This window comes from Ichthyophthirius multifiliis (assembly GCF_000220395.1).
Source record: "Ichthyophthirius multifiliis unplaced genomic scaffold scaff_1120509250839, whole genome shotgun sequence".
NCBI lineage: Eukaryota > Ciliophora > Oligohymenophorea > Hymenostomatida > Ichthyophthirius > Ichthyophthirius multifiliis.
Window position 1 is genome coordinate 147,713 of NW_004086450.1, and position 25,783 is coordinate 173,495.

Here is a 25,783-nt window from a genome sequence, read left to right on the forward strand (position 1 = left end):
ATAGGTTTTTAATTACATAATTTATAATTAAGATAAAATTAATGATGAATAATATAATATTTAAATAAGATATAAATTTTAATGACAAATAAGACTTTTTTAATAGCTATAAATACTTTAACTAATTTTAAATAAAGTTTTATCAAGAAAAATAATTAAAATTTTAATGAAAGTAATAAAATATTATTAAGATTTAAGTAAAATTATATAATTTGTAAATATTTTTAAAAAAATGAAGATATATATATAATAATTATAAGAAGAAAAATTAACTTTCGTTTATTTAATTTTTATTTGTATATAATTTAAAGTTCTCAAAATTAAAAATTTATAATTAAATAAAATTAAGATTCGATTATAATTTAAAAAAAAAGAAGATTATTAATAAAATCAATGTATTAATTAAAAAAATGATATTTTTAATTATGAATAAAAATTACATTTTTATCAGTTTAAATGTGAATTTTTTGTTATTCTTCTAAGATCACATACATAAAAAGTTAATCCAATAATACTAAAAATAAAAATTTAAATAATTTAAAATAAATTAAAAATAAATATGATTTATATATATGTAAAAATAAGTTAAATAGATATAAATTTTAAAGATTATATATATAACATTCTAAATAAATTTCCTCAAATCAATTTTTATAAAAACTTTAAATTATGATGACATATAAAAAATATTCTTAATTTCTTGATGATAATTAAAAAAAATAAATATAAATTGTAAACTAAGATAAAATAAATAAAAAATATTAATACTGTCTGTGTTAATGAATACTATTTACTAGATTTTTCATAAACTTTTAAAAAAATTAAAGTAACATTTTAAAGCTCATTAATAATAAATAAATGAAATCAAAGTGGAATTATATTTAAACTAAAACATATTTTAAAAAGGCGATAATGCAGATAAAGTTTGTTTGATAAAAAATAAAATAGCTTAAATTTATAATAATATATACTTTGTTTAATCGAAAATATAATAATATTTTTTAATTTTATATAAAATAAAATAAAATAAAATTAAATAAAATAGAAATTTATATAAATAACAAATTACATCAATAGATAATATTCACAATAGTTATATTAAATATTTTGTGTAAAAAAAAAAAAAATATAGAAATATAATAAAATCCAAATTTACAATAATAATATAAAAATCTATCTATTTTTTATTGAAGTGAAACTTTTAATTAAATAAAAGTTAATAATCTATTTAATCTTAAAATAATAATATTAAATATATTAAAATAAATTTATTTATAAAAAATATATTATAACAATCTATTTTGATTTTAATACATAAATTTTTAACAATCTTTTAAAAAGTAAAATATTACTTTTAAATATTTAAGAAAAAAAAATATTCAAACTTAATATAGAAAAATCTAAAATATAGTTTTTTTTTTTAATTTGAAAAAATAAAGATATCAATAATAAAGTTGTCTTTTTAAAATATATTATATTCTAAAGATAAATAAAATTAATAAAAAAAAAAATAATTTAACAAATATATATAATATTTTAATATATAAGATTTATATAAATAATTTATACATAAAATAATTTTATCATTATATTTATTCTGGTTAATATTACTTATATATTTATAAGGTACCATCAGCAGAAGAAGTCATTAACTAATTAGTTCTATTATCATAAATACAGGCAATCATTCTTTCTTTTTATGCTTCTTCAATAGTTTCTATAACTTTAAGATTATTTAAATCTAGTATTTTAAGATTTTTATCCCAACTAGAAGTATATAATATTTATTATTTGATATTTAAATCGATACCAAAGATAGTTGAATTATGATAATTAGGAATTTTAGTATAGGCTGTAAGTTTCCTAATGTTCCATAAACAAAGAGATTTATCATGACTTCCAGTAGCTAAGAAATACTAAGTATTATTTGTAAAACTTTTAATTCTTGTTACATTTTCAGTATGACCTTATAAAATTATAATTTTATGATTTTATCTTTCATCGAATATATGAACCATTTTTGATATTCCTGAAGCTACAAAAACTCGTTATTGAGGATCGAATTCTATTGTACTAAGGCCTTAACTTTCACCATTTATTTTAGGTTCTTGAATTCTTCGTAAAATTTGTTATTTTTCGATATCCCATAAACATATGTGGTCTGTGCCACATGAATATATAATTTATTTGTGATTATCTATAGAAATTCCAAATGAGTCTTTATCCTTCATAGGAGAATATTAATGCACATATTTAAAATTACTAGAATTTATTTCTGGATCTGTGTTTTTTAATATAAATATATTCTTGTTTGAACCACTTACAAATATGCAGTTTGCATTTGGAAAATTTGCTTAATTCATTCTATGGAATTAAATAGAGTGTTCGTAGATTATTTTTGGATTGAAGTTGTTCGGATTATTTACATCAAAAAATAATATCTTTCCGTTTTTTGTACAGGCTATTCCATATGATTATTCATCTAAATTTTAAGAAAAATGCCTTGATTAATGATATTTTATAAACAAACAGTCATAAATTAATCCTTAATTTAATGGAATATTTATATCTTTTACTAATAAGTTATCTTTTATTAAATGAGATTATTGTTCAATATTTATTTCTTTCATTTTTATTTATGGCCTTAATATTTTTTTATTTTTAAAAATAATTTCTATGTGTTTAAGAAAATTAAATAATGTTAATATTTTATTGAAATATTATAAATATTAATAATAGAATAATGAATAAAAAAGAAAACAATATAATAAATATATAAAATAGATAATTAAAATATTTAAATTTTTTTAATAAATAAAAGTAATTAATTGTTTATAAATATAAAATATAATAAAATAAATTTATATTATATTAATTATTAATGTTTTAAATATAATACTATAAAATATACTATATATATTTAATTTATAAGTATTTAAAATTAATATTTTTTCTTAAAAATTAAAATTTTAACAAATTTATATATTTTTATAAATAGTGATATAAATACATATATGATTTATTATTACAAATTACTATATTAATATTTTAAAATAGTAAATTAACGAATATAGACAGTATTAAAAATATTTATGTTTTAATAAATTACAAATCTCTATTATTTTATAAATGTTTACGTTTTTAAAATTAATATTTGTTTTTAAATAAAAATAAATTTAATATATTATTAAAATGAATGAATATATGAGTATATAAATATAAATGTATGAATAATAATTAATTATAATAATAAATAGATATATTTTAATTTTAAACAATATGTTCAATTTTTTTTTTACAATTTAATGCATCTGATCGAATCCCAAACGATTTCTTTTCTAATTTAATCTGTAATTTTTTATGTTTTTAACATAGCAATTATAGTTAAATAACTTTGATATTTAAATTTAACTAATTCTTCCAAGCTTATAATATTGCAATCAGGATTTTCTGTAAAAATTTTTATTTATAAAAGATTAGGCAATTAAGCAAAAGCTGATTTAACAGTTTAAAAATCATCAAAAAGCCTCCAAAGATTCATATTTATTTAAACAGATTTTAAATTAGAAAGATTTTTGAAATATTCAGGCATATCAGAAACACTTTCATTATTAATTTTTTCATTTAAATATCCCCATTTATTCATATCAAGAATTAAACTTTCTAATTTTTCACATTTTCCAATACTTTAAAATATATTTCGAACACTTTAATTATTAATATATTCATTTTCATAAGCCCAACTTCTTAAATTAATGTAAATTTCTTTCAATGTACCAGCCAAAGCTTTAATCATTTTACAAAAACCTTAAATTGTGCTATCGTCGTAAATATTAAGATTTCTATATTATTCACATCCCCATCTTCCCATATCGATTTTGATTACTTCCAAAGAAGATAATTCAGAAATTGCCTATGTTAGCTTTATTATAGATTAAGAAGTGATTCGTACATTAAAATAACCCCATTGGAATAAGTTCAATTCTAGTTCCTTTAGTTTAGGCATGCTTTTAAGCATTTATACAATACATTCTATAGAAGAGAAATCAATATCTTAATTAAGGGCACTCTAAGAAGGTAAACTAAATATTAAACTCTCTATATGTTGATAATTCTTGCTTATTGTTTGCGTCAAGGATTTTAAAAATGTTATATTAAATGCGTTTGGGTTTAAGTCATGTGTTTTTAAGTTTGTGATATTAATTGGAGCTTTTATTATTAGCTTTTTTTTGTTTTTATAATTTTATTCTGTGCTGAGATCTTTTAAAAGCTTTTTGAATTAATTTATAGATATTTCTTTTTCGAAAATACAAGCATATTATTAGGAGTTTGTGGGTTGTTTATGACTTTTTAATTAGATAAAGTTTTCAGAGCTTGCTGAAGACTAATGGTGTTTTTAATTTAAAAAATTTTTTTAGAAATCAAAACTAGAAAGTGCTTCTCCTTTTTCTGTTATATTTTAGGTATTTCCCATTTTTGTTTATTTGTTTTTTAAATTTTTTTTTTTTTTATTTATTTATAATTATAATTTTAATTTATATTTTTATAATAATATTTTAAAAATAATTAAAATATTTTTAAAATAAAAAGACAAGTTAATCTATTTTCGTCGTATAATTTTATTAATTTCATTTTATTTAAAAAAAAAAATTATAAATTTGCCAAAGATAATTAATAAAAAAAATTATTTTTAATTGTTAAAATATAAATTAGTTTTAATATAAAAATTTTTTAAAAAAATAATATATTTTTAAAATAAATGAAATATATAAAAGGTAATTTATGTTATATGAAAAAAAAAAAAAATAACTTATTGCTTAAACTATAATCTTTATATATTAATTAAAAATCTAATAATGAAATGATACATAAAATAATAATTTTTATTTAAAATAAAAATTTAAGTTTTTATTTATTATTTATATGTTTATACAAATTCTATTAACATCAATCAATATTATATTTTAAAAATATATATATATATATCAAAAAAAATAGTTGAAAAATTATATTTTTGGATATTTTATTTTGTTTGAAAATATTTATAATAAAATATTTAGATAAAATATTTAGAAAATATGTAATTAGGAAGATTTAAATAAAAGTAAATATAAATTAAATTTTATGAAAAGAATATTTTTTAAAAAGGTGGAGAATAAATATATTTTAAAATACAATTTTAACGAAGCTTAAATTTTATTTGAAATTTAAATTATTAAACATGAATGAAAAATAAGCTTAATAAATTAAAAAAAATTAATTTTTTTTTAAAAAAAATAAAATAAAAAAGGATATATATAATGTTTAATTTCACGTTTAATAATTATTAATTCAAATTGAAAAAAAATATTCTTTCATATAAATTGTCTTTAGTAATAATATTATAATTTTTATATTTATTAATTTTTATATTAATCAAATGAACTTAAATACACAAAAATATTTTTAATTTAATTCTAATAATTTTATTAAATATTAAAATGTTATTCTTTTTATATTTATAATAATTAAATTGATTATATTATTTTTAAAATTAATTTATTTAAAGTTATATAAATAATTATAATTAATACTTTAGGAATTTTATTAATAATTTTAATATTTCTTATAATTTTATTTACCTTTAAATATTTATCAATTATTTCTTTATTTAAAACTGAATTTTTTAGTGTTATAAAAAATTACATTTTTATTTGCTTATAATAAAGTAAATTATTATTTTACTGAAGGCTTTCATAAATTATTAATTATTATTCTTTAATTTTCAATTAATAGTTATATTTAATAAATATAAAGTTCTATTAATATTTATTTTATTTGTAAATTTTTAAAAGAGTTTTACATTTTATTTTTGCAAATTTTAAATATTTGTTAATTTATTTTTATAACATTCTCTTTTTAATTCGAATGACATCATTCATTTATTTATAATAAAAAAATAATACTTCAATTATATTATTAAAATTAATTATTAAAAACTTAATTATATTCATTTATACATATTTAGTAAACATAATAATAATTCCTTTTTTTAATTAACTAAATATACATTATTTATATGACCAATTTAAATTTTTTAAATTTTTATACTTAAATGATAGATATTCATTTTTACTTTAAACATTTTATCTAATATATTATTTTTTCGAATTAATTTTACTTAATTTACTAAAATTTTTGTTTATATTTTTAACTAGTTAATCGCATTTTTATTATTTATTTATTTTAATAAATTTTATTAAAAATAAAATGTGTTTTTTAATGGCTTTAATAATATTTTTTTTTTTTTAAATAAGACACATAAAATAAAATGAAAAAGAAGATAATATAATAAAAATGATTAAATCAAATATAAATTTATTATAGATGATATATAATTCGAAATTGATTTTGAATCAAAAATATTATTATAATAACTTTAAAAAACTATAAACAAAAATCATTTTAAATTTTAAATTTAAATTTTAAAATATCTTTATTAATTATAATTTTTTTTTAAAAAAAAATGCAATAAATTATATAAAATATATAAATTTTTTAAAAACTTGCTTATTAATAATTTCATTCATGGATAAAATAATACTATATTTGATTAAATAATATTATATTTATAACTTTTACTTATATAATTATTATTAAAAATATATTAAATGATAATGAAAGTATAATTAATTAATAGAAACTTTATAATACAAAAATAATAAACAATAAAATACAAAAAAAAAAATATTTATATATTAATTATGTAATTATAAAAAAAATTACTTAAAAAAAAAAAAAAATCATCTTAGCTCAGTAAATTTAAGCATTGATTAAGAATATTATTATTTAACTTATTAAGAAAATATTTTCCAGAATTTAATTGTTTCATCACCAGATCCACTAACAATTGTAGTATTATCAGGTGATATACTTAAATAAAGTACTCTATTATTATGCCCGTCTAGCTAAGCTATTTTTTACATTGAATTATATTTCCACACCGATATTTTATTATTATCATATCCATGTGCACATACAAATTCATTAACATTTTCAGAAAATAATATTTTACAAATTTAAGAACCAGTTGGAGTATTATTAATAATTTAATTATTATTTACATTCCAAGTTTTTATACATTAATCATTGGAACCTCCTCCACTTAAAAGTATTCCATGTTAATGAGGATTCCATGCCAAAGCTCTAATAGCAGCCTTATGTTCACTATGTGTTTAAAAGGGAATATTCTTAACTGAATAATTCCATATATTTATTTTATTATCGTTTCCTCCAGTTGCTAAATATTATTAATCTGGGGAAAATTTAATAGAACAAACTTCTTATGAATGTCCAAAAAATATTTTGCCTCCGCTTTCTCTCAAATCTTATACGAGAATAGATTTATCTTTACATCCTGCTGCTAAAATATTTCCATTTGAACAAAAGTCCATACATCCTATTCTTTCTTTTTACAAATTTATTTTTCGAACAACTATATTTTTCTAAATATCATGTATATCAATAATTCCTTATGTATTTCCTATTGCCAATAAATTTCCGTTATTGGGATTCCATTTAACACTTGTGTAAAAGGAAGGAAAAGGTCCGTTCTGTACTTAAAAGAGAGAAGAAAAAGATTAATTTTCACATAACTTATTAATATTACCACTTTAAGTATTCAAAGTATAAATACATTATCCTAAAGCTATTCCTATTATACTTTAGCAACTCCAATCTAACACGTCAATGTAAAAATCATCAGCTAAACCAGGAGCATCAAGTATTTTTATTGGATTATGTCCTATTTTTCTTCTTTTTTTAGTTTCGGGAATATTTTCTTATTAATCAAACATAAAAGGGGAAACTGGGGGAATTTTCTTGACTTCAAATTGGAGTATTTTAGGAGTTTCAAATTACTTTCGAAAAAGTTCTGTTTAGATATATTAGTTGTATATTTTTGTATTTTCGTCTTGTACATTTAGATGAACTTATTCATTCGTAAAATCATTAGTATAGATAGATTCTTACTTTAAATCAAAGTTAGTTTTGGAGTCAATTGTTCTTGTAGGTATATATCTATCTGAATATTTATTAGGAGTTTTTAATGCATGAAAAGATTAGGTGGTTTACATTTCTGATTAAGGAGATATAAACTAGGAAGGAGTTTATTAGTCGTAACTTCTTATGTTATTTTTTTATTTAAGGGGAGAAGTGAAATCCATCTTTTTTTATTTTATTTTTAATTTTTTTTTTGTTTTTTTTGTTTTTAATAATTTTTTTTTTTTTTTTTTTTAATTTTTTTTTTTTTTTTTAATAATAACTTTTTTTATTCTTATAATTATTATTTATATATTTATTTTATATGATTTTCCATTTTAATTTTATTATTTTGAAATATAGAAAACAGCTACTTTGATTTTAATTTTTATGTGATTTAATATCCGGTTTTCATAGTAAAAAAATTCTTTTTGAAAAAATAGACTAAATAAATAAATAAAAAATAGAAAATAGAAGTATTTATATGTATTATAGACAAAAATATATTAAATTCTTTTTCAAATGTTTTTTATATATTATGATATATTATTGAAATCTCTTTTATTTTTATAAAAAGATATTTTTTTTGACTTACATTTTATTACATAATTTATTATAGATTATATGTATTTTAGTTTTAATAATAATATCAATAATATTTTAATTCATTGATATTATCTTATATAATATTTTAGTTATTATTATAATCTTTTTCATTATTTTCATCATCATTTGTAACGTTCTATTTTTTTAAAAATTGTTCATTATTATAATTCTCTACTTAATTATCTTCATTTTCTTACTATTATTAGATATTTTCTTATTAAAAACTATTGTTATTTTATTTTTATTTATTATTATTTACTTCTATTATTTATGATTTATAATTTTGATTATTTATTAATTATTAACTTTTATCTTCATTTTAAGGTGAAAATTGTATATTTTAATAGTTTTAGTCTTTATTTTATTCATTCAAATATTATCCATTTATATTTTATTCATTCTAATTATTATGAAAATTGTTTTTTTATATCAATTATAACCTATTATTTACTTATAGTTAGTTTTCATTTTAATATTCTTCTACTTCTATGGTTTCTAATTCATCTTAAATATTTAGATTACTTTACAAGATGCTATATATTTCATTAAAAGTAGGTCTTTCATTCTCTTATTAACTTATCATTCTTAAAATTAATTAAATAAACCATTATTAGTAATGATGTTATTACATTAATAAATCTACCCTTTATTATATTTTATTTTCAGCAGGGATCCCATATAAATCTTTCCCAAATAAAATATATAAACCTAATTTATAAACTCTAATTTTCATTCCTTTTTAAATTTCATCTTATTCATTTTATAAATAGCATTTAAAAAGTTCTTAAGGAAACTATTTCGTTGAATTAATGATGCCTTTTATAACTTAATACTTATTTTAATACTAAAAAAAATATATATAAATAAAGATAAAAAATATACATATATATTTTTATAAATTATATAATAATTAAATAAATACATAATTCTTTTATTTTTTAACCGAAATTTTAAATAAATTTCTCTTTTTTTAATTAATATTACAACTCAACGAAGAAACAATATCATCTTAAGAATAAGTACTAAATTTACGAATTTTTAATTATGGAACTGTAAATTAAGATTTTGGACAATTTGGACTATCATTTTTGGCATTTTCGTTTTATTAAGAATTATCTTCTGAATCTTTTTTTTCAGGTTCTTCAATTTTATCGTTCTCAATATCATGATAGTTTTGATTATTTAATTCTATTTCTTTCATTTTTTCAATAAGTCCTAATCTTTAATATTCATTGCTACTTAAAACACTAGCAGGACTATAAAGATTTTATTTCTAAATTTACATAGGAGAATCAAAATTTTTATCATTTTCAATAATATAATCATTTTTTTATTCAATTTAGCATAATAATTTGGTTAAATTATGCAAGAATTTTACTGTTTCTTATTCACTTTGATTAATTATTTATTATTCGAATTCTTTTTTCTTTAATCTTTTAATTCTTTTAAATTTTTTAATTCTAAATTAACATTTTAAAGAGAATTAGTAAATTACTATTTATTTTTTTGTACTAAATCATTTTATAATAAATTATTGAAATCTCCCTCTGAGAATTTTTTTTCTAATTTAGGCTATTTATCTAAATTCTTAAAAAAATCATGATTTAAAGCTTCAGCTGCAGAAGGTCTTTTTAACGGATCTTTTTCAAGAAGTTTTGTTAAAATATCAATTGTTAATTTATTTCTTTATGATTTTAATTTATCAATTTTAAATTATACATCACAAGCTTTATTTTAATCTAAGATTTATGAAAATTTTTTCCCTTCAAATATGGATTTTCCAGTTAATCTATAAAATAAAAAAAAACAATATTTTTTAAGTTTTTTTTTTAGTTTTTTGTATTTACAATATATACAAGATAACTCCGACTGAAAAAATATCACATTTTTCGTCATATCTATGATCTTCAGACTCGTTTGATAAAATTTCAGGCGCAACAAAACCTGGAGTACCAACGTGAACATAAATATATTTTTAACCATCATTTATTTAAGCAAGACCAAAATCTATTATTTTTAAATTATTTAATTATTAATAGGATGTATTCTTGAACATAATGTTCTAAGGTTTAAGATCTCTATGCATTATTTTTTTCTCGTGAACATAATTTAAACCATTTAAAATTTATTTTATTATAACTCCACACACTTAATCACTAAAATAAGAATTTTAATATTTATAAATTTCTTAATATAAAGATTTATTTTCATCAAGGAGTTCAGTTACAATATAATATCCATATACATCTTCATAGGCAGCTAAAATATTTATGCAATTAGGATGATTTAACATTCTTAAAATCTTAAGTTCATTGAATAAGGAAAGCTTGTTTTAATTTTTATTATATTTAATTTTTAAATCTATTTTTTATAGTTACTTCTCCGTTTTCTAGGCTTATTAGTTTTGATTTATGTAAATATTTTACTGCTAATAATTCCCCAGTATCTTTTTTTCGAGCTTTATAGACCTAATTTTTTAATTAAAAAAAAATATTGTTTATTATGTTTGCTTAAATTTTTAACTTTTGCATATTTTCCTTTGCCTATTTTCTTTAATATTTCATATTCAGATAAAAAACGTTTCTAAAAAACTTATTTTGAAAGATAGTCTTTGATAGACTACATTACAATATTTTATCCAAAAAGCTCTGCTAATTTTTTCTCATCTTAATTATATAATTAGAATCCTATGACCTCTTCTTAATCATTATATATCCATTTAACTGTAGTTTTTATTCTAATTATATTATTTTATTTGGAATTTTTTAATAAGGTTTCTATATTTTAATTTTTAAAAATTTTTTTTTTGTCTAAAATAAATTTTTTTGTACACTACATATTATTAATTGTTGTTATGCTACGTAAACGTACTTTGTTTATGTTATCATGAAATTCTTTTGAAATAATCTTACTTCAAATAAACATTTTGAAAAATCAAAATTATTGATACCAATTAGTTATTTACTCATTTATTTTATTCTTTTATTATTTAATTAGATTTAATTTTTATTTATTTATTAAAATAGAAATATTTTTCTCCACAAAAATAAATTGTACTTTTTTTATTTTTTAAAAAATAAAAAAAGGATTAAAATTAAATACTTTTATTAACCATTTATTAGCTTATAAAAATATTTTTGTTTGAAATGTTAAGTATAAATATATAAAAAATTCTTAAACAAAATTGAAAATATATATATAATTATATTTTTATAATATTAAAATATGTATTTAATAAAAAATATATATATAATAAGCATTTTAAAAAAATCAAAATATTAATTATTAATTAACTTAAAAGATATATAATTTTATTAACTTTTAAATCAATGAATTATAAAGAAAATCTTTTAAGAAAATTATTATGATTATTTTTTACATATTATATATATATATTATTTAAAAAAATAATATAAAATATTATTGGATTTATAATTTATTATTTGTAATATAATATTTAAATATTTTTGTATTTTTATTTAATATATTTATTTTTGTCTTTAATAATTTTTTTAAGAAATTATATAAATAATTTATTTATATTATAAATAATTTATTCTAATATAAAATTATAATTTATAAATTTATATTATTTAGACGTTTTTGTAATTTAAATAAAAATTAATATTTTTTTCAAAAAGAAATTTTTAATAATTAGAAAAATCTATATGTTATTTATTGGTATATATTAATTTAATGTTTAGCCTTATAATTTTAAAGAAATTAATCTTTTGAAAAAAATTATAATACACATGAAAATAATTTTAATGTAAATAATAATATGATCTAAAGAATTAATTTTAATATTAGAGATTAAAAAACATAATTTTTAAATATATTAAAAATATTTTTAACTTTCTCAAAAAAATAAACTAATATTATCTTAAAGCTACTTTTCAAATTAAATATTTAATTTAGAATTAGAAATAAAATTATAATAAAAAAATATCATCAAAAATCTGCTTTTATGCGATGGTTATTTATTGAATTTATGAATTTTATTAAGATTAAAAATATTATATTTTTAAAAATAAAACTAAATAGCTTTTTTATAAATAAAATTTTAGTCTTGCTTTAAAATGTTAGTTTTAATGATAAATAACAAAAAAAGGTTTTTTTTGTACAAATATAAAATAAATATTATATATATATATAAATATTATATATAAAAAAGAATTTATAATAATAATAATAAAAATATTAAATTAATAACAAATAAGATAATAATTATTTTAAGTAAACTTTTAATCCATAAAATAACAAGATATAATTTTTTATATTTAAGAAATTAAAAATAAATCTAGTAGAATATAACTGATTAATAAAATGCAATCTTATAATGACTTTAGTAATGAAATAACAAAAGAATTATATTAATTAATAAAAATATACTTGAAAAAAAGCAGATATTTTATGATATAACATATTAAAAAAAAAAAGTATAATTTATACATTTATAATAGTAAAAATTATAATTTTTGTTGCTTAAGTACTTTAATACTTTGTTGTCTAAATTAATTGAAAGAAAAATATAAAAAATAAAATTATTAAAAAAAGAAATAAAATAAAGAATTACTTAAAATTTAATTAGGACAGAAAAAAATACCTATATATTATTGGAATAAAAGAAAAAAAAAAATAATAGAAAACTCTTTTGTTTTTTTTTCTAAGAAAAAAAAAAAAAAAATATTATCATTTGATATAAATATATTTATAAAAATATGTATAGAAAAATCAACATTAATCATATTTAAAACCACAAATAAGTGAACTTACAATCCAAATTATTATCAATATTAATAAAGTGATAAAAAGGAATATAATTTTATTTCTCCTGCTCATTCTATTTTTAGTTTTTTTAGCTTATTTATACATTTTTGTCGATATTATTTATTAATCTTCACTCTTTTTATATATTACATCTATTTACTAACCTCTTTCCATTAATTTATCAATATTTTCAACCAAAATTTCCTTTAATTCACATGCATTCATTTATAGTGAGGCAAGCTTATCATTTAATTCCATATTAAATTTTATAAATAACCTATTTGTTAATTTTAATTTCTTAAACTATGATTATTATATATATAAATATTTATTTGTATATACTATTTTAGATTCGCTTTTAAAACTTTTAAACTATAAGGAAGGCATTCATCTCTAATCTTTTTATCTATTTTAAAATAAAAAAGGTCTTTCATTTCTTACAATACTTAAAATGCGCTTCTTAAAGGATATTGATTTCTTGTTAAGCTTAAAAATATGAATTATTCATCTGATTCAGATTAAAAATTATATTCTGCTAATTTAAATTATTGTTTTTTTTTCATTTATATTTTTTTTAAAATATTAAGGACTTATTAATTTAAATCATTAGATAAATCATCCTATGAATATTCAACTAATATTTATTAACCTCTACATATGCATATATATAGTAGTTCACCATTAAAAGAGTTATTCATTTAGTTTTATATAATATATATAAAATTATTGTATAATTTTTTAATTATTAATATTTATTTTTTATTCGTATAATTAATATAATAAATTAAATAATAATTTTTAATATTTATTTTAATTCAATATTATTATGTTTATTATATTAATTTATTTTATAAATTATTTTTATTTTATATATATAATTAATTTATTAAATTATAATATATATAAATATATTTATAAAAATATTAGTATAAAATATATTAATATAAAAAATATTCTTTTTTTATTACATTCAATATAAATAATTATTAAAAATTATATATTTTTTTTATGTTTATATTTTTTATTTTATATATATTTAAATTTAAGGATTATATTACGATTTTTTTTATAATAATTTATTGTATTTTTGTTTATTTTTATATTTTATTTTTTTAAATATAAATTTATATTTTATTTATATAATTTTTTTTTTTTATTATTATTTATAATCATTAGTTTTTTCCTAAAGAATTCAAGAATTCATATTCTTTATTTAAATTTTGTAATCTATAAATAAATCTGCTTTGCGGTAAATTAGAATATGCTGGTCCTATTTATTCAATTATATTTTATTATTTACAAAAAAAAAAATTAAATACTATTTGATTTTTTATTAATTGTTTTGAAATCTCCTGCCCAATGATTTTTAATAGTATATTCAAAAGAAGATTACATAACAGAGTTTCTAGCTAATTCAGCCAAATCAACAGTAGATAAATCCCAAATCTTTTTATATTTAAATATTTTATTTGATTTAATAAAATAAAATTTACTTAAGAAGCTATTGAATATTCTTCTAATAAAGGATCATTAGTCATATGAAGAATTAAAGGATCATCAGTAGAAATACTAACGTTTACTCCAATTTAAAAAAATTTATAAAAAGGTTATTTTTCATATTTCATAAATAATCTAATTATTTTTATTTTTTTGACAAATATAATATATAATTATTAATACTTATTATTTGACAAAGGACTCATTGCTAATCCAATTTATTTTAAATAGAACATATAGAGTAAAACTGGTGATTTTTCCAAAAGAATTCCATGATTGATACTATCTGCTAATAAAAAGGCACTAACTAAATGATCTATATTACCTGCCTCTCCACAATGAGGTCTAAAACTATAACAATTTAAATTCCTTTTTCTTCTAAGAATGTTTAAGCTAGTAATATTTGCATAAATATAATAAATCCAATACGCATAATGAGGATTATTTACTTTTTATATTATTTATTTATTTTATTAAAATAAAATAAAAAGGAAATACGTTTTGTCCATTTATTTGGTGGTGTCTATAAATCTTCCAAATAAAATTATTCAAAAGCACTTTCATCATCTACAGTATCAAAACCTCCTATAGTAGCTAAAAATTAGTGCAAAATTGGATCTATTTCAGGATTTATAGTTATCTCAAAGAGTGGTTTAAATATATTATCTATCATATCTTAAAAATTCTAAATGAATCCTGCTTTTTTATAGGCCTTTTTTTATTATTAAAAAATTAAAATAATTTTTAAACTATAAAAAAAATAAAAACCTAATATAATCTAGGTATCTATATCATCCATCTATTATATTTTGACTAAAGTTTATTATTTACAACCCAACAAGCTAATTTATTCCATTCTTGAGTATTTTTTCCATATATTGAAAGTCTCCATTCTGTATATACATATTAATCTTTCTCCATTCTTTCAATTACATTTTAAGTTATTTCAGCTATGTATTTTCCGTTTATAAAATTATCTGTTTTCATAAAAATTTCCCTAAATACAGGTTAACCTAAAGGATTGTATTTATTATTAAAATTATCGAATCTTTAATATAAAGTTCTATCGGCCTTAAATAATAATTATAAATATGAAGTTATATTTTTTAATTATTATTCTTACTTTAACATTTAATGTATCTAAACTAATATGTTCTTCTTTTATTCCATATCTATCAAAAACTTATTTTAAAGTCATTATTTTACCGGTTTCATTATCTTTATATACTTCGGCATCAGGTTCATTCTAAAAATGTTAAGTAAATAAAATAAATTAATATTAGATAAAAAATAAATTAAAAATTTATATATTTATTTATAGTATTTAATAAATATTAATATAAATATTAAAATTTATATATATATATATTACTATTAATTTCCTTTTTATAAATTTTAGTAATTTTAAAGCGTTCATGGATGCTGAATGATGTATATGAGTATCTACTTTTACTGTGTTATAAAAATCTCTGTGATAAATTTTCCTTTAATCTAAAATCTCTTTATAATTATTTAAACTTTTTAATTTTTTATAATTGGATATTTTATCATATTTTTTTTTGTTACGTTTAATGCAAAGTAAACTTTTATCTTAAAAGCTATATTCTTTCTTAACATACAGTTTTATTTATTTTATTATTTATAAGCTTTTTTGTTTGTTTGTTTGTTTATTTGTTTATTCAAATATATATATATATACCTCTAATATATAAAGAACATCTTCTATGTATTCTATCATAGTTGGTATATTTTCAGTATCTTAAATTAATTCTCCATTTTAATAGGCTTTTATGATACCATCATCGCTTTTAAGAATAGTCTTTTGATTTTAATATATATATATATATTATTAGATTAATTTAAAAAAAATATAATATTTAACATTTTCCATAAGAGGTTACATTTCTATTTTATTCTAATTCCAATCAATATAAGGATTTTGCTCTTTATCATATTATATAAACTAACAGTTTAAATTTTCTATTTTTATTTTTTTTACTTTCTAATGAATTAAAATTTAATATAAATTAACCCTTTTAATCTGGTAAAAATTTATATAAATCCCTTTATTATATTGCTTTTAAAACATTTTTAGCTGCTAATTTTTATTCTTGATAAAAAAAACTATATTTTTCATAATCACAATCCTAAATAATAATTTTATCAAATTTAGCTAGCATGTATTAATTCTCTTAATGAATTAGGTTATAATCATTTTTAATTTATTATTATAACATATTTTATTTTTCATCCTGTTATTCATCTTCAAAGCATTCTTATTAATTTCCTTTAAGAATACAAATTGCTCTAGTAATTGCTCTAGTTCTTTATTAATCTTAATTTTTATTTTCTTCGTCTATTTCGTTATTATCAATAAATTAGCTATTCAATAATTAATCTATTTTTGATTTTGTTACATTATCTCCATCCTATATTTAAGTATTCTATTTTTTAATAATAAGTTGCATAAGATCTACTATTTGAGATTATCTTCTTTCTTTGATATATTTGTTACTAATATTTTTATTTATATATATATATATAAAACTCATCTATATTTTTGGAGTTCCGAAATTATTTTTAATTTATGTCAATTCTTACAGGTCTTCATTATCAAAGTCATCATTATTTGGTAAAAATTATTATTATAAATTCTAGTTTTGTTACATTAAAACTTTTATTGATTGTAATATATTTTTAATTAAAAAGTTAATAGTTATAAATAAATTTTAAAAAATTTATAAAAATAATAAAAAAATAAAATTAAAATTATTTAATTAATAAATAAAAATGAAATTATGATTTTATAATAATTTCTTTTTTTGTAAATATAAATTTCATAAAATTAATTAATTTCTGATTTTTTTCTTTTCATAAAATTAATAATTAATTTTATTTACTGTTTTAAATAATAAAATATATTATATTTTAATATTTAATATATATTTCAAAGAATTTATATATTTTTTATTTGATTTATAAAATCTATAAATATTTTATATATTTATAGTCTTTCTAGTATATTCAATATTATTTTAAGAAACAAATAAAAATTTATATAAAAGTAAATGTGAAAAACTTAATTTTTAAAAATAAACTAATAAATAATATCATTTTTTTTTATAAAATTATGTATAAATCCTTTAAAATAAATATGCTAAATCAATAATCTAAGTTTAAAATTTTGTAAATTTTTTTCTATACTTAATATAAACAACTATTTTTTTACAATAAAATCAAATCATTTTTTAGTAAAAAAAGAAGCTTAATATAATATTTGTTTTACCTTTCTTAATTTTATTATTTTAAGCTTCTTTTTTGCTTTACTAAAGCTTCATAAATTTTTTAATGTCAGTAACTTCTTTAGGCTTTTCATTTTTTGAGTTTAATATGAATGCAATTTATATTTTTTACCAGCTTTATTTCTTGAGAATCTTATGTAGATTTAACTTCAATAATAGTAATTATAGATAGTATTAGCAAGGAAATAAATAATGAATTGTTAAGGTCTAATTCTTTTTAATTTATTTTAAAAAATAACGTAGAAAATTTCATTAAAAATAACTGTATTCCATTATCAATTAAAATACCTATAAAATAAACACTATTACCATAATTTCTTGTAACAGAAGCAATTATTTTTTCTATATCTCAACTACCAAATAATAAGATGGAATTTTCCATTTTTTTACAATAGCATTATTTTCATTTATGTTAGGACCTCATATTAACCATCCTATTATTTCTAGTGAATTGATTCTATTACAGCATTTTACTAACCATTCTTATCAAAAATAATAAATCACATATGATTATGTTTATAAATAAACAGCTTAAAATTATTCAAAATTAGTACAATCGATTTTTGTTATGTTCGTTTAATTAATTATTTTTAAAAAGGAATAATAGTTAATGCTTTTATACAGTTGCATAACTTAAATATTTTACTTATTAATAATCTAGAAAATATTATTAATCATGTATAGCTACTTTTTCTATAATTCTAATCAATGAAGTAGTTACTAGTTATGCAAATATATATTTTATTTTATTAAAGAATATTAAAGTTACTAAATTTAAAATAAAGCTAATGTTATTTAGAAATGATTATAAATTTTTTATTAAATTAAGCTATTTTGTAAGAAAAAATTTCTAATTAATGCTAATAATTAAATAATAAAATAAATTAGCATAATTATAATAATTATTTTTTAAAAATAGATTAAGTTAGAATAATTTTAATTTTAAATTAAATTAAAATAAATATATTATAATTAGTTATTTTTAGAAATCTCAAAATGTTATTATATAAATTTTTTGAAATAAAAAATTAGATATTATTAATACTATAATTTTTATTTTAAACATATAGTCAATTTTTTAAAAATAATTCGATAATCTAATAGCTTTATATATAAATAGCTTTAAATATTTGTATTTAAGAATAAATAAATATATTAATAGTAATATTTATAGAAAATAATTATTTAAATATCAAAACTTTATATTACAATAAGATGGATATTATGGAGAAAAAAATTATTTATTTATTATAATTTTATATTTATTATAATAATTTATTTTTATAAATTAACATTAAAAAAAAAATTATAAAGTCTTTAATTTTTATAAAAAGTTAATTAATTAATTTTATTTTATAATTATTTTTATTTAATATAAAATATATAATGTAAATAAAATAAATTATATCTATATATTTTTTTTTTATTTATATAATTTTTTCATAATTATTTTTTATATAATTATAGCTTTTTATACAAATTAATATATATAATATTTATTTATATTATTTAATAATATGAAATAATATTTTTTTCGCCTTTAATAATTAATTTTATTCTTTATATATTTATTTAATTAAAAAATATAAAAAGTGGATAAAAGGAATAAATTATATTTTTAATTTTAAGTATACATATTTTTTAAATTTCTATTTTTTTATTTTTATTTTTTCATAATTAATATTTTATCTATTACCATTATTCTTAAATTATATTTTAACTTAGATATATAATTTCTTCTGATTGGGAAAATACATTTTTTTTTTTTAGTTTATATTAGCTTATATTTTAATATTTATATTTATTGACTCCCTAATAACTAAATTTAGCTGATTATTATTTTAGATGTTATGAATAAAATTCTAAAACTTCTTATTTACTAACTTTTATATTTGCCCAATCTTAATCAAAAGCATTTTATTTTATTTATTAATTTAATAATATTTTATTCCAAATAATATCTAGCTACGTAAAAAGGTTTGAATCATTATTTTTAAATTTTCTAAAGTCTAATACTTTTTATTAAAAATTAAATAAAAAATATATTAATAAATTAAATACATTAATCAAAATCTATTGTATCTTCCAAGTTTTATATTTAAATAAAAACCTTTTATAACATTTTTTCTATTTTAGCATTCATATACTAAACATCGAATCTATATCCTTGAATATAAATGCAAATTCCATATATATTTGGTCCAGGAGATATTAAAAAAGCTTAAGCAATATAACCCAATTAACTAATACTTCTAAGATAATAAAAAGAATTCGCAGATATAATTTTTTAAATTATATTTATAATTTTTAATTCTTTATTTACTTATGTTTATTTTAATTAATAATAGTTAATGATAAAATTATTATTCTGATCAAAGTTTTCTGAAAATTCTCTTAAAACAAATGTTTTTTTATCTTGATTTTGAATATTAAATGTGTGCAAATGTAATTTATTATTTAAAGAAATCTAAAAAATATTAAAAATATAATAATTTAATTTATTTATTTTACACTTTTATATTCTAATTATTATAGTAATTATTAATATTAGTTTATAGCCGTTTGTTAACTCAAACAACCTGCTATTAAAATTTCCAAATTAAAGTTATTGGTTATTTCATTAAACCAAGTTTAAAATTTATTAAAATTAATTTTTTTATTATTATTAAAAATATTTATTTTTTCTTTATATGAATAATTAGAACTCTTTAAAACATTAAAAAGTTTTTATATGTTAAGTAAGGTAGGCTATTCTTCATATTATTAATAATTTTAGCTTATATATTTTTCTTTTAGATATTCAAACTTTTCTTCATTAATATTTATTTAATTTTTTAATATCATATTTAAAAGTAAAGAAGCATATTCTTATATATCATCGAATTTTGTGAATAAAATCAAATTCATTCCAAAAATATTATTTTAAAATAATTCTATAGTTAATAACTAATTCATATGTTGAACAAGCATTCTATAAATAAATATATATTTAATATTTTTATATCATTTATAATTAAATAAATACTCATAAAATATTTGGTTTTCAATTTATTAAGACTATTTAGGATTTTTTAAAAGAATTAGAGAAATGGCATTATTTTTATTTTAAAGTGAACATTCATATACATACCAAAGTTTTTAATTATTTTCATTTTTTAACATTTATATATTATCAACTTAAATAATTTTTTTTAATAATTGTGATTAATTTTAATAAGTTTATTTTAAAAGAATAAAATCATCTTAAACAAAATATTTTTTAAAAAAATTATTTTTTTAACTAAATTTTTAATCTTAAAATATATTTTTTTATAAAAGTTTTTATTTATCTTCTTTATTGAATGTATATACTTAATATTAAATTTACCATAATTCTGAAATAACAAATTTATTTTAGTTTTAATTATTTAATATTAAAAATTTATTTAAATCTTCAAAATGTTCATTAAAATTAAATTAAATTTTCTATTAAAGCTCTTAAAGGTTAGAGCGGTATATAATTATAGTATTATCTAAATTTATTTAATTTAAAATATTTTAAATATTATCTTTATCATAATTATTATAATCATATTAATTAAATAAGGTTTTTCTATAATCATTTTATTCTGCGAACTATAAACTTAAATTAACTAATTGTTCAAATAATGACTGAAATTCTAAACTTTCAAATTTTTATTTTTAATCTTAAGATATGTTTTAATAATTTTTCTTTTTTAAATTTTTGTAAAAATAAAAAATACAATAAAATTGTTTATCTCTAAAATAAAATTTTACTTCTAATAATGAAATATGTGCAACTGTCTAAAAACATTAAAAGAATATATTTATAATTTCAAATTATTTCAATAATCCCTATTATGTTAATTAAACAATTACTCCGAAAAAAACCTCTTATTAACTAATTTCTTAATATGTAAATTAGCAATTAGTTGCATAAAAAATATTTTAAACAAAAGAACAAAAAGGATCTTTCATTTTTTATTAAAAAATATAGAATATATAATCTATTGATTTATTTTCATAAGATTTTAGAGGATCTACAATAACAAAAATTGTTAATTCTTTTAATTCAGTTAGACTTTTTAATTTAATATATTTTCCTTTATTATCTTTAGAAAATGCTTTTTTTGTAATTTGAAATTAAGGAGAATTTCTTTTTTAAATTTATTCAAATAAATTATTCATGCTTTATTTAGTTTATTTATAAGATTCTTAATCAACAATTATAGTTAAAAACATATTTTATGGTACATAATAAGATTATATATATTTTATAACAGAATTATCTAAATCTTAAACAGCTTTTTTTAAACTCTAATTTGATCCAATACTAAACTTACTAAAAAGACTATCTTTATTAGCTAAATCTGTTAAAACAAACATATTTTAATTAATAGCTTTTTATAAATAAAATATATATAAATATATATATATATATATATATATATATATATATATTTATATATACATATATATATAAATATGTGTATTTAATAAATTAAGAATTCTATTTACATGTCGATATAAAATTCATATATTCACTATTAATTGCATATGTTTCTTTTTCTGCTATATTTTTTATTAATTTAGGATTATTTATAAAATTTATTAATTTATCAAAGGAGTTATATAAATCTTTTAAATCTAAATAACAAAAAGGATAAGTAGTAGTATTTTGCATAGTCATTCCATTTATTTATCCATTTTTATATATACCTTTTAAGATAATATCATCAACAATTGGAGGATATTATAAAAATAATAAATGCTTTTTTTAAAAATAAATAAATTAATAAATATGTAGTAATATTATTATATATAAGCGTTTACTTCTGTAAAATGTGATAATCCTAACATATCTTTAGGATCTTAATAACTACCTACACCTTTTATAGTTAATGAAGCACCTATTTATTCAGTTTTATTTGCTACTGCTATCAAAACTTTTATTCCATTTTCGAGATTATAGTATTCATAATTAAATTTGTCATTTTTAGGTTTTATGATATCTGTTTTAGATTAGTATTTTTTTTTAAGATGATTTTTATTTAGTTTGAAATAGCTATGTATATATTAATTTTAATTATCAAGAGCTATAAATAAGAGTGTAATAAAAATTAAATATATTGAATAAATTAATGTTTTTTTTTTGTTGAAATATTTCATTTATATTTATTATTTAGTTTATAAAAATTAAATAAATATAGGATATTCTATAATATAAAAATAAATTAATAATAAAGAATTATATATTCAAATAATATATATTAATGTATTTTATATTGATTTTTTTTAAAAAAATTATTAATATAATTTATATTTAAATCTTCAAATTTTTTAAAAAAAGTTTTATTTATTATTTCAATAATTGAAATTTTTAAGTCTAAAATTATAAAATGTATTATATCCACTTTTTTTATTATTCTACTTAGTTTCAGATTTAAAATTCGTTCTTTAGTTATTTTTAGCATTATAAGTAACAATATTTGGTCCAGTATTAACATAATTATGGAAATAAAATTATGTTTAAAACATATTTTTGTGATTAAATAAATTATTTTTTTAATTTAATCTATTAACTTAAGTAGTATTTTTCACTTCATTTTTTATTTCAGTTTTTTCTTCAATTTTTTTACTTATAATATCATGATTAATTTACATCAATTTCGGATTTTTATTTATTATAAAATTCTTCTAAGTAGTCTTACATTAAATTGATTTAACATCATTTTCTTAGTTATTTTATTATTTTAATTATAATTCGTATTATTTAAGCTATCTTTCGAATCCCCGATTTGGGCAAACAACTCTTCTTTTATTTCTAACAAAATCTAAAGCTGATTAAAAAGACATTTTGTTTTTTTTCATTAAATAAGATAATAAACAAGTTGTGCTCCTACTTATTCCTGCGGCACAATGAATTAATACACTTCCCCTTTTTAATCCATCAGAAATATCCTGGTATACTGAATCAAAAAATTAAATAATATTTTGACTTTCATGATCAAACATATTATATTGCTTATGATATATTTAATCATTTAAATTATAATATACACCTAATCCAGTTGCTGTTGTAATTACTGTTTTTATACCTTTTTCTTTTAATAATTACTTATCTAATGCTGCTGTATAATCACCTAGCCATAATGCACCGTGATTGAGGGTTGAATTTTCGTCTAGAATTTTATTTATGTTTTAATAGATATTATATTAAGTTCTTCTGAACATTTTTTTTATTATTATATATTATTAATTCTGTAAATTTATATAAAAATAATTAAAAATTTATTTATTAAGTTAGCTTTTTTTTAAAAAAAATTGTTGTTAGAATTTAATTTTTTATTTTATGTAAATTAAGAGCTCTAAAAAAGAAAAAAAAAATTAAAAATAATTCAATATAAAATTAAATTAATATATATAAATTATTTAGAATATATATTTATATTTTATATATATATTTTTAAAAAGATATTTATTATCATGTAGAATTTCAAATAAAATAGATTTTTTACTTTTTTTCTCATTTTTTCATTTAAGAATATATACTTTCATATTTATTTTAATAAGATTCTTATATAAAATATTCATGATTATTATTCTAATTTTAAGGACTAATATTATTACTATTTGTTGAAAGTGTATTTTTTTTATTGATATTTATTTAATTATGCTTATAGAACATAATTTAATTATTTTTATAATTAGGAGAGTTAGATAACATTTAAATATTGGCAGAATTAGAGCTTTTTTATAAAAAAAAGTTATTTTTATTATATATATCTATATCATTATTATTTTCATTGTAATTATTTTTTAAGTATTCTGGTTTTTTAATTTCATTTCTATCCGATTAAATTTTAATTGGCTTATTATAATTAAAATGATTTACATTATCAATATTTTTATAAGATTTATAGTTTTTATCTTTAGTTAAATTTAATTTATTTTCTTATTTGATTTAAATTATATTATTTGGTTATTATTATGAGTTAGTAATATCATTAAATTTGAAAGTACACTATTTTAAACTACTCAATAAATTATTTTAAGAATTGCTATAAAAATAGTGATTATTTCTAGATTTAATATAAGAAGTTGGTGTATAAGATTTTATTTTTACTTCATTATTTTTATTAATTAAATTATTGTTAATAGAATTTGTTCTACCTAAAGGACTTAAACTATTATATTTTTTATTTGAAGTTAAAATATTAGAAGCTTAATTTTATTTTTATTATTTTTCTATTTTTTGTCTTCAATATTATATTAATTATTATTATAATCACCACTATCAATACAAATAGTTAACATTGGTTTTGAAATATTATTTTTTAGGGAATATTATTTTTTTAAGAAATATTATTTTTTATATTTTTTAAATTTTATAAACTTGATAGGTTTTATGAACTTATTTATTATTATATTTATTAATATACTAATGCTTGTTAATTTTAATTAGTTATTTCTTTTAAGGCCAAATTTTCGGAACTTTTATTATTATTTAAAATTTTACGAAAATAATCACTTTATTCATTAAAATTTTATTGATTTAATGATTATGAATTAGAAGATAAATTTTAATC

At 15.8% G+C, this 25,783-nt stretch overlaps 5 protein-coding genes across 5 annotated transcripts, besides 32 other annotated features; all 5 read right to left on the reverse strand. All coding sequences in view use genetic code 6, as the record gives it.

Annotated features, from left to right (window-relative positions):
* The first annotated feature begins 1,011 nt into the window (after window positions 1–1,011).
* Window positions 1,012–1,049: a microsatellite.
* Window positions 1,050–1,249: 200 nt separating this feature from the next.
* Window positions 1,250–1,292: a microsatellite.
* Window positions 1,293–1,583: 291 nt separating this feature from the next.
* IMG5_098510 (hypothetical protein) lies at window positions 1,584–4,006 on the reverse strand (the record flags this gene model as incomplete). Its single annotated transcript, XM_004035453.1, has 3 exons — window positions 1,584–2,281; window positions 2,900–2,910; window positions 3,300–4,006. 3 exons carry the CDS (start codon window positions 4,004–4,006, stop codon window positions 1,584–1,586), a joined length of 1,416 nt encoding a protein of 471 aa, XP_004035501.1.
* Window positions 4,007–4,668: 662 nt separating this feature from the next.
* Window positions 4,669–4,728: a microsatellite.
* Window positions 4,725–4,768: a microsatellite.
* A 267-nt stretch (window positions 4,769–5,035) lies between these two features.
* Window positions 5,036–5,074: a microsatellite.
* Window positions 5,075–5,671: 597 nt separating this feature from the next.
* Window positions 5,672–5,721: a microsatellite.
* A 227-nt stretch (window positions 5,722–5,948) lies between these two features.
* Window positions 5,949–5,987: a microsatellite.
* A 456-nt stretch (window positions 5,988–6,443) lies between these two features.
* Window positions 6,444–6,469: a microsatellite.
* A 313-nt stretch (window positions 6,470–6,782) lies between these two features.
* On the reverse strand, window positions 6,783–8,204 carry IMG5_098520 (hypothetical protein; the record flags this gene model as incomplete). Its single annotated transcript, XM_004035454.1, has 1 exon — window positions 6,783–8,204. One exon carries the CDS (start codon window positions 8,202–8,204, stop codon window positions 6,783–6,785), a length of 1,422 nt encoding a protein of 473 aa, XP_004035502.1.
* Window position 8,205: 1 nt separating this feature from the next.
* Window positions 8,206–8,294: a microsatellite.
* Window positions 8,214–8,300: a microsatellite.
* Window positions 8,232–8,300: a microsatellite.
* Window positions 8,237–8,310: a microsatellite.
* Window positions 8,311–8,668: 358 nt separating this feature from the next.
* IMG5_098530 (hypothetical protein) lies at window positions 8,669–11,463 on the reverse strand (the record flags this gene model as incomplete). The annotated part of the gene is made up of 7 exons (XM_004035455.1): window positions 8,669–8,761; window positions 9,269–9,375; window positions 9,610–9,881; window positions 10,121–10,414; window positions 10,473–10,951; window positions 11,004–11,093; window positions 11,149–11,463. 7 exons carry the CDS (start codon window positions 11,461–11,463, stop codon window positions 8,669–8,671), a joined length of 1,650 nt encoding a protein of 549 aa, XP_004035503.1.
* Window positions 8,861–8,929: a microsatellite.
* Window positions 8,867–8,933: a microsatellite.
* Window positions 8,983–9,026: a microsatellite.
* A 382-nt stretch (window positions 11,464–11,845) lies between the features above and the next one.
* Window positions 11,846–11,881: a microsatellite.
* A 265-nt stretch (window positions 11,882–12,146) lies between these two features.
* Window positions 12,147–12,193: a microsatellite.
* A 2,021-nt stretch (window positions 12,194–14,214) lies between these two features.
* Window positions 14,215–14,290: a microsatellite.
* Window positions 14,230–14,321: a microsatellite.
* Window positions 14,263–14,343: a microsatellite.
* Window positions 14,264–14,345: a microsatellite.
* Window positions 14,294–14,350: a microsatellite.
* A 47-nt stretch (window positions 14,351–14,397) lies between these two features.
* Window positions 14,398–14,427: a microsatellite.
* Window positions 14,428–14,564: 137 nt separating this feature from the next.
* IMG5_098540 (hypothetical protein) lies at window positions 14,565–16,820 on the reverse strand (the record flags this gene model as incomplete). The annotated part of the gene is made up of 11 exons (XM_004035456.1): window positions 16,775–16,820; window positions 16,592–16,711; window positions 16,459–16,538; window positions 16,265–16,409; window positions 16,016–16,138; window positions 15,661–15,963; window positions 15,391–15,604; window positions 15,076–15,340; window positions 14,889–15,027; window positions 14,715–14,841; window positions 14,565–14,665 (listed from the first exon to the last, which is right to left on the reverse strand). The coding sequence occupies exons 1-11, from the start codon at window positions 16,793–16,795 to the stop codon at window positions 14,565–14,567; spliced, it is 1,638 nt and encodes a 545-aa protein (XP_004035504.1). The 5' UTR covers window positions 16,796–16,820.
* An 819-nt stretch (window positions 16,821–17,639) lies between these two features.
* Window positions 17,640–17,692: a microsatellite.
* A 1,601-nt stretch (window positions 17,693–19,293) lies between these two features.
* Window positions 19,294–19,324: a microsatellite.
* Window positions 19,325–19,432: 108 nt separating this feature from the next.
* Window positions 19,433–19,479: a microsatellite.
* Window positions 19,433–19,481: a microsatellite.
* Window positions 19,482–19,603: 122 nt separating this feature from the next.
* Window positions 19,604–19,659: a microsatellite.
* Window positions 19,660–21,437: 1,778 nt separating this feature from the next.
* Window positions 21,438–21,481: a microsatellite.
* Window positions 21,482–22,609: 1,128 nt separating this feature from the next.
* Window positions 22,610–22,681: a microsatellite.
* Window positions 22,682–22,880: 199 nt separating this feature from the next.
* Window positions 22,881–24,428, reverse strand: IMG5_098550 (Insulin-degrading enzyme, putative; the record flags this gene model as incomplete). Its single annotated transcript, XM_004035457.1, has 3 exons — window positions 22,881–22,965; window positions 23,053–23,259; window positions 24,313–24,428. 3 exons carry the CDS (start codon window positions 24,426–24,428, stop codon window positions 22,881–22,883), a joined length of 408 nt encoding a protein of 135 aa, XP_004035505.1.
* A 1,090-nt stretch (window positions 24,429–25,518) lies between these two features.
* Window positions 25,519–25,568: a microsatellite.
* Window positions 25,519–25,569: a microsatellite.
* Window positions 25,570–25,783: the final 214 nt, after the last annotated feature.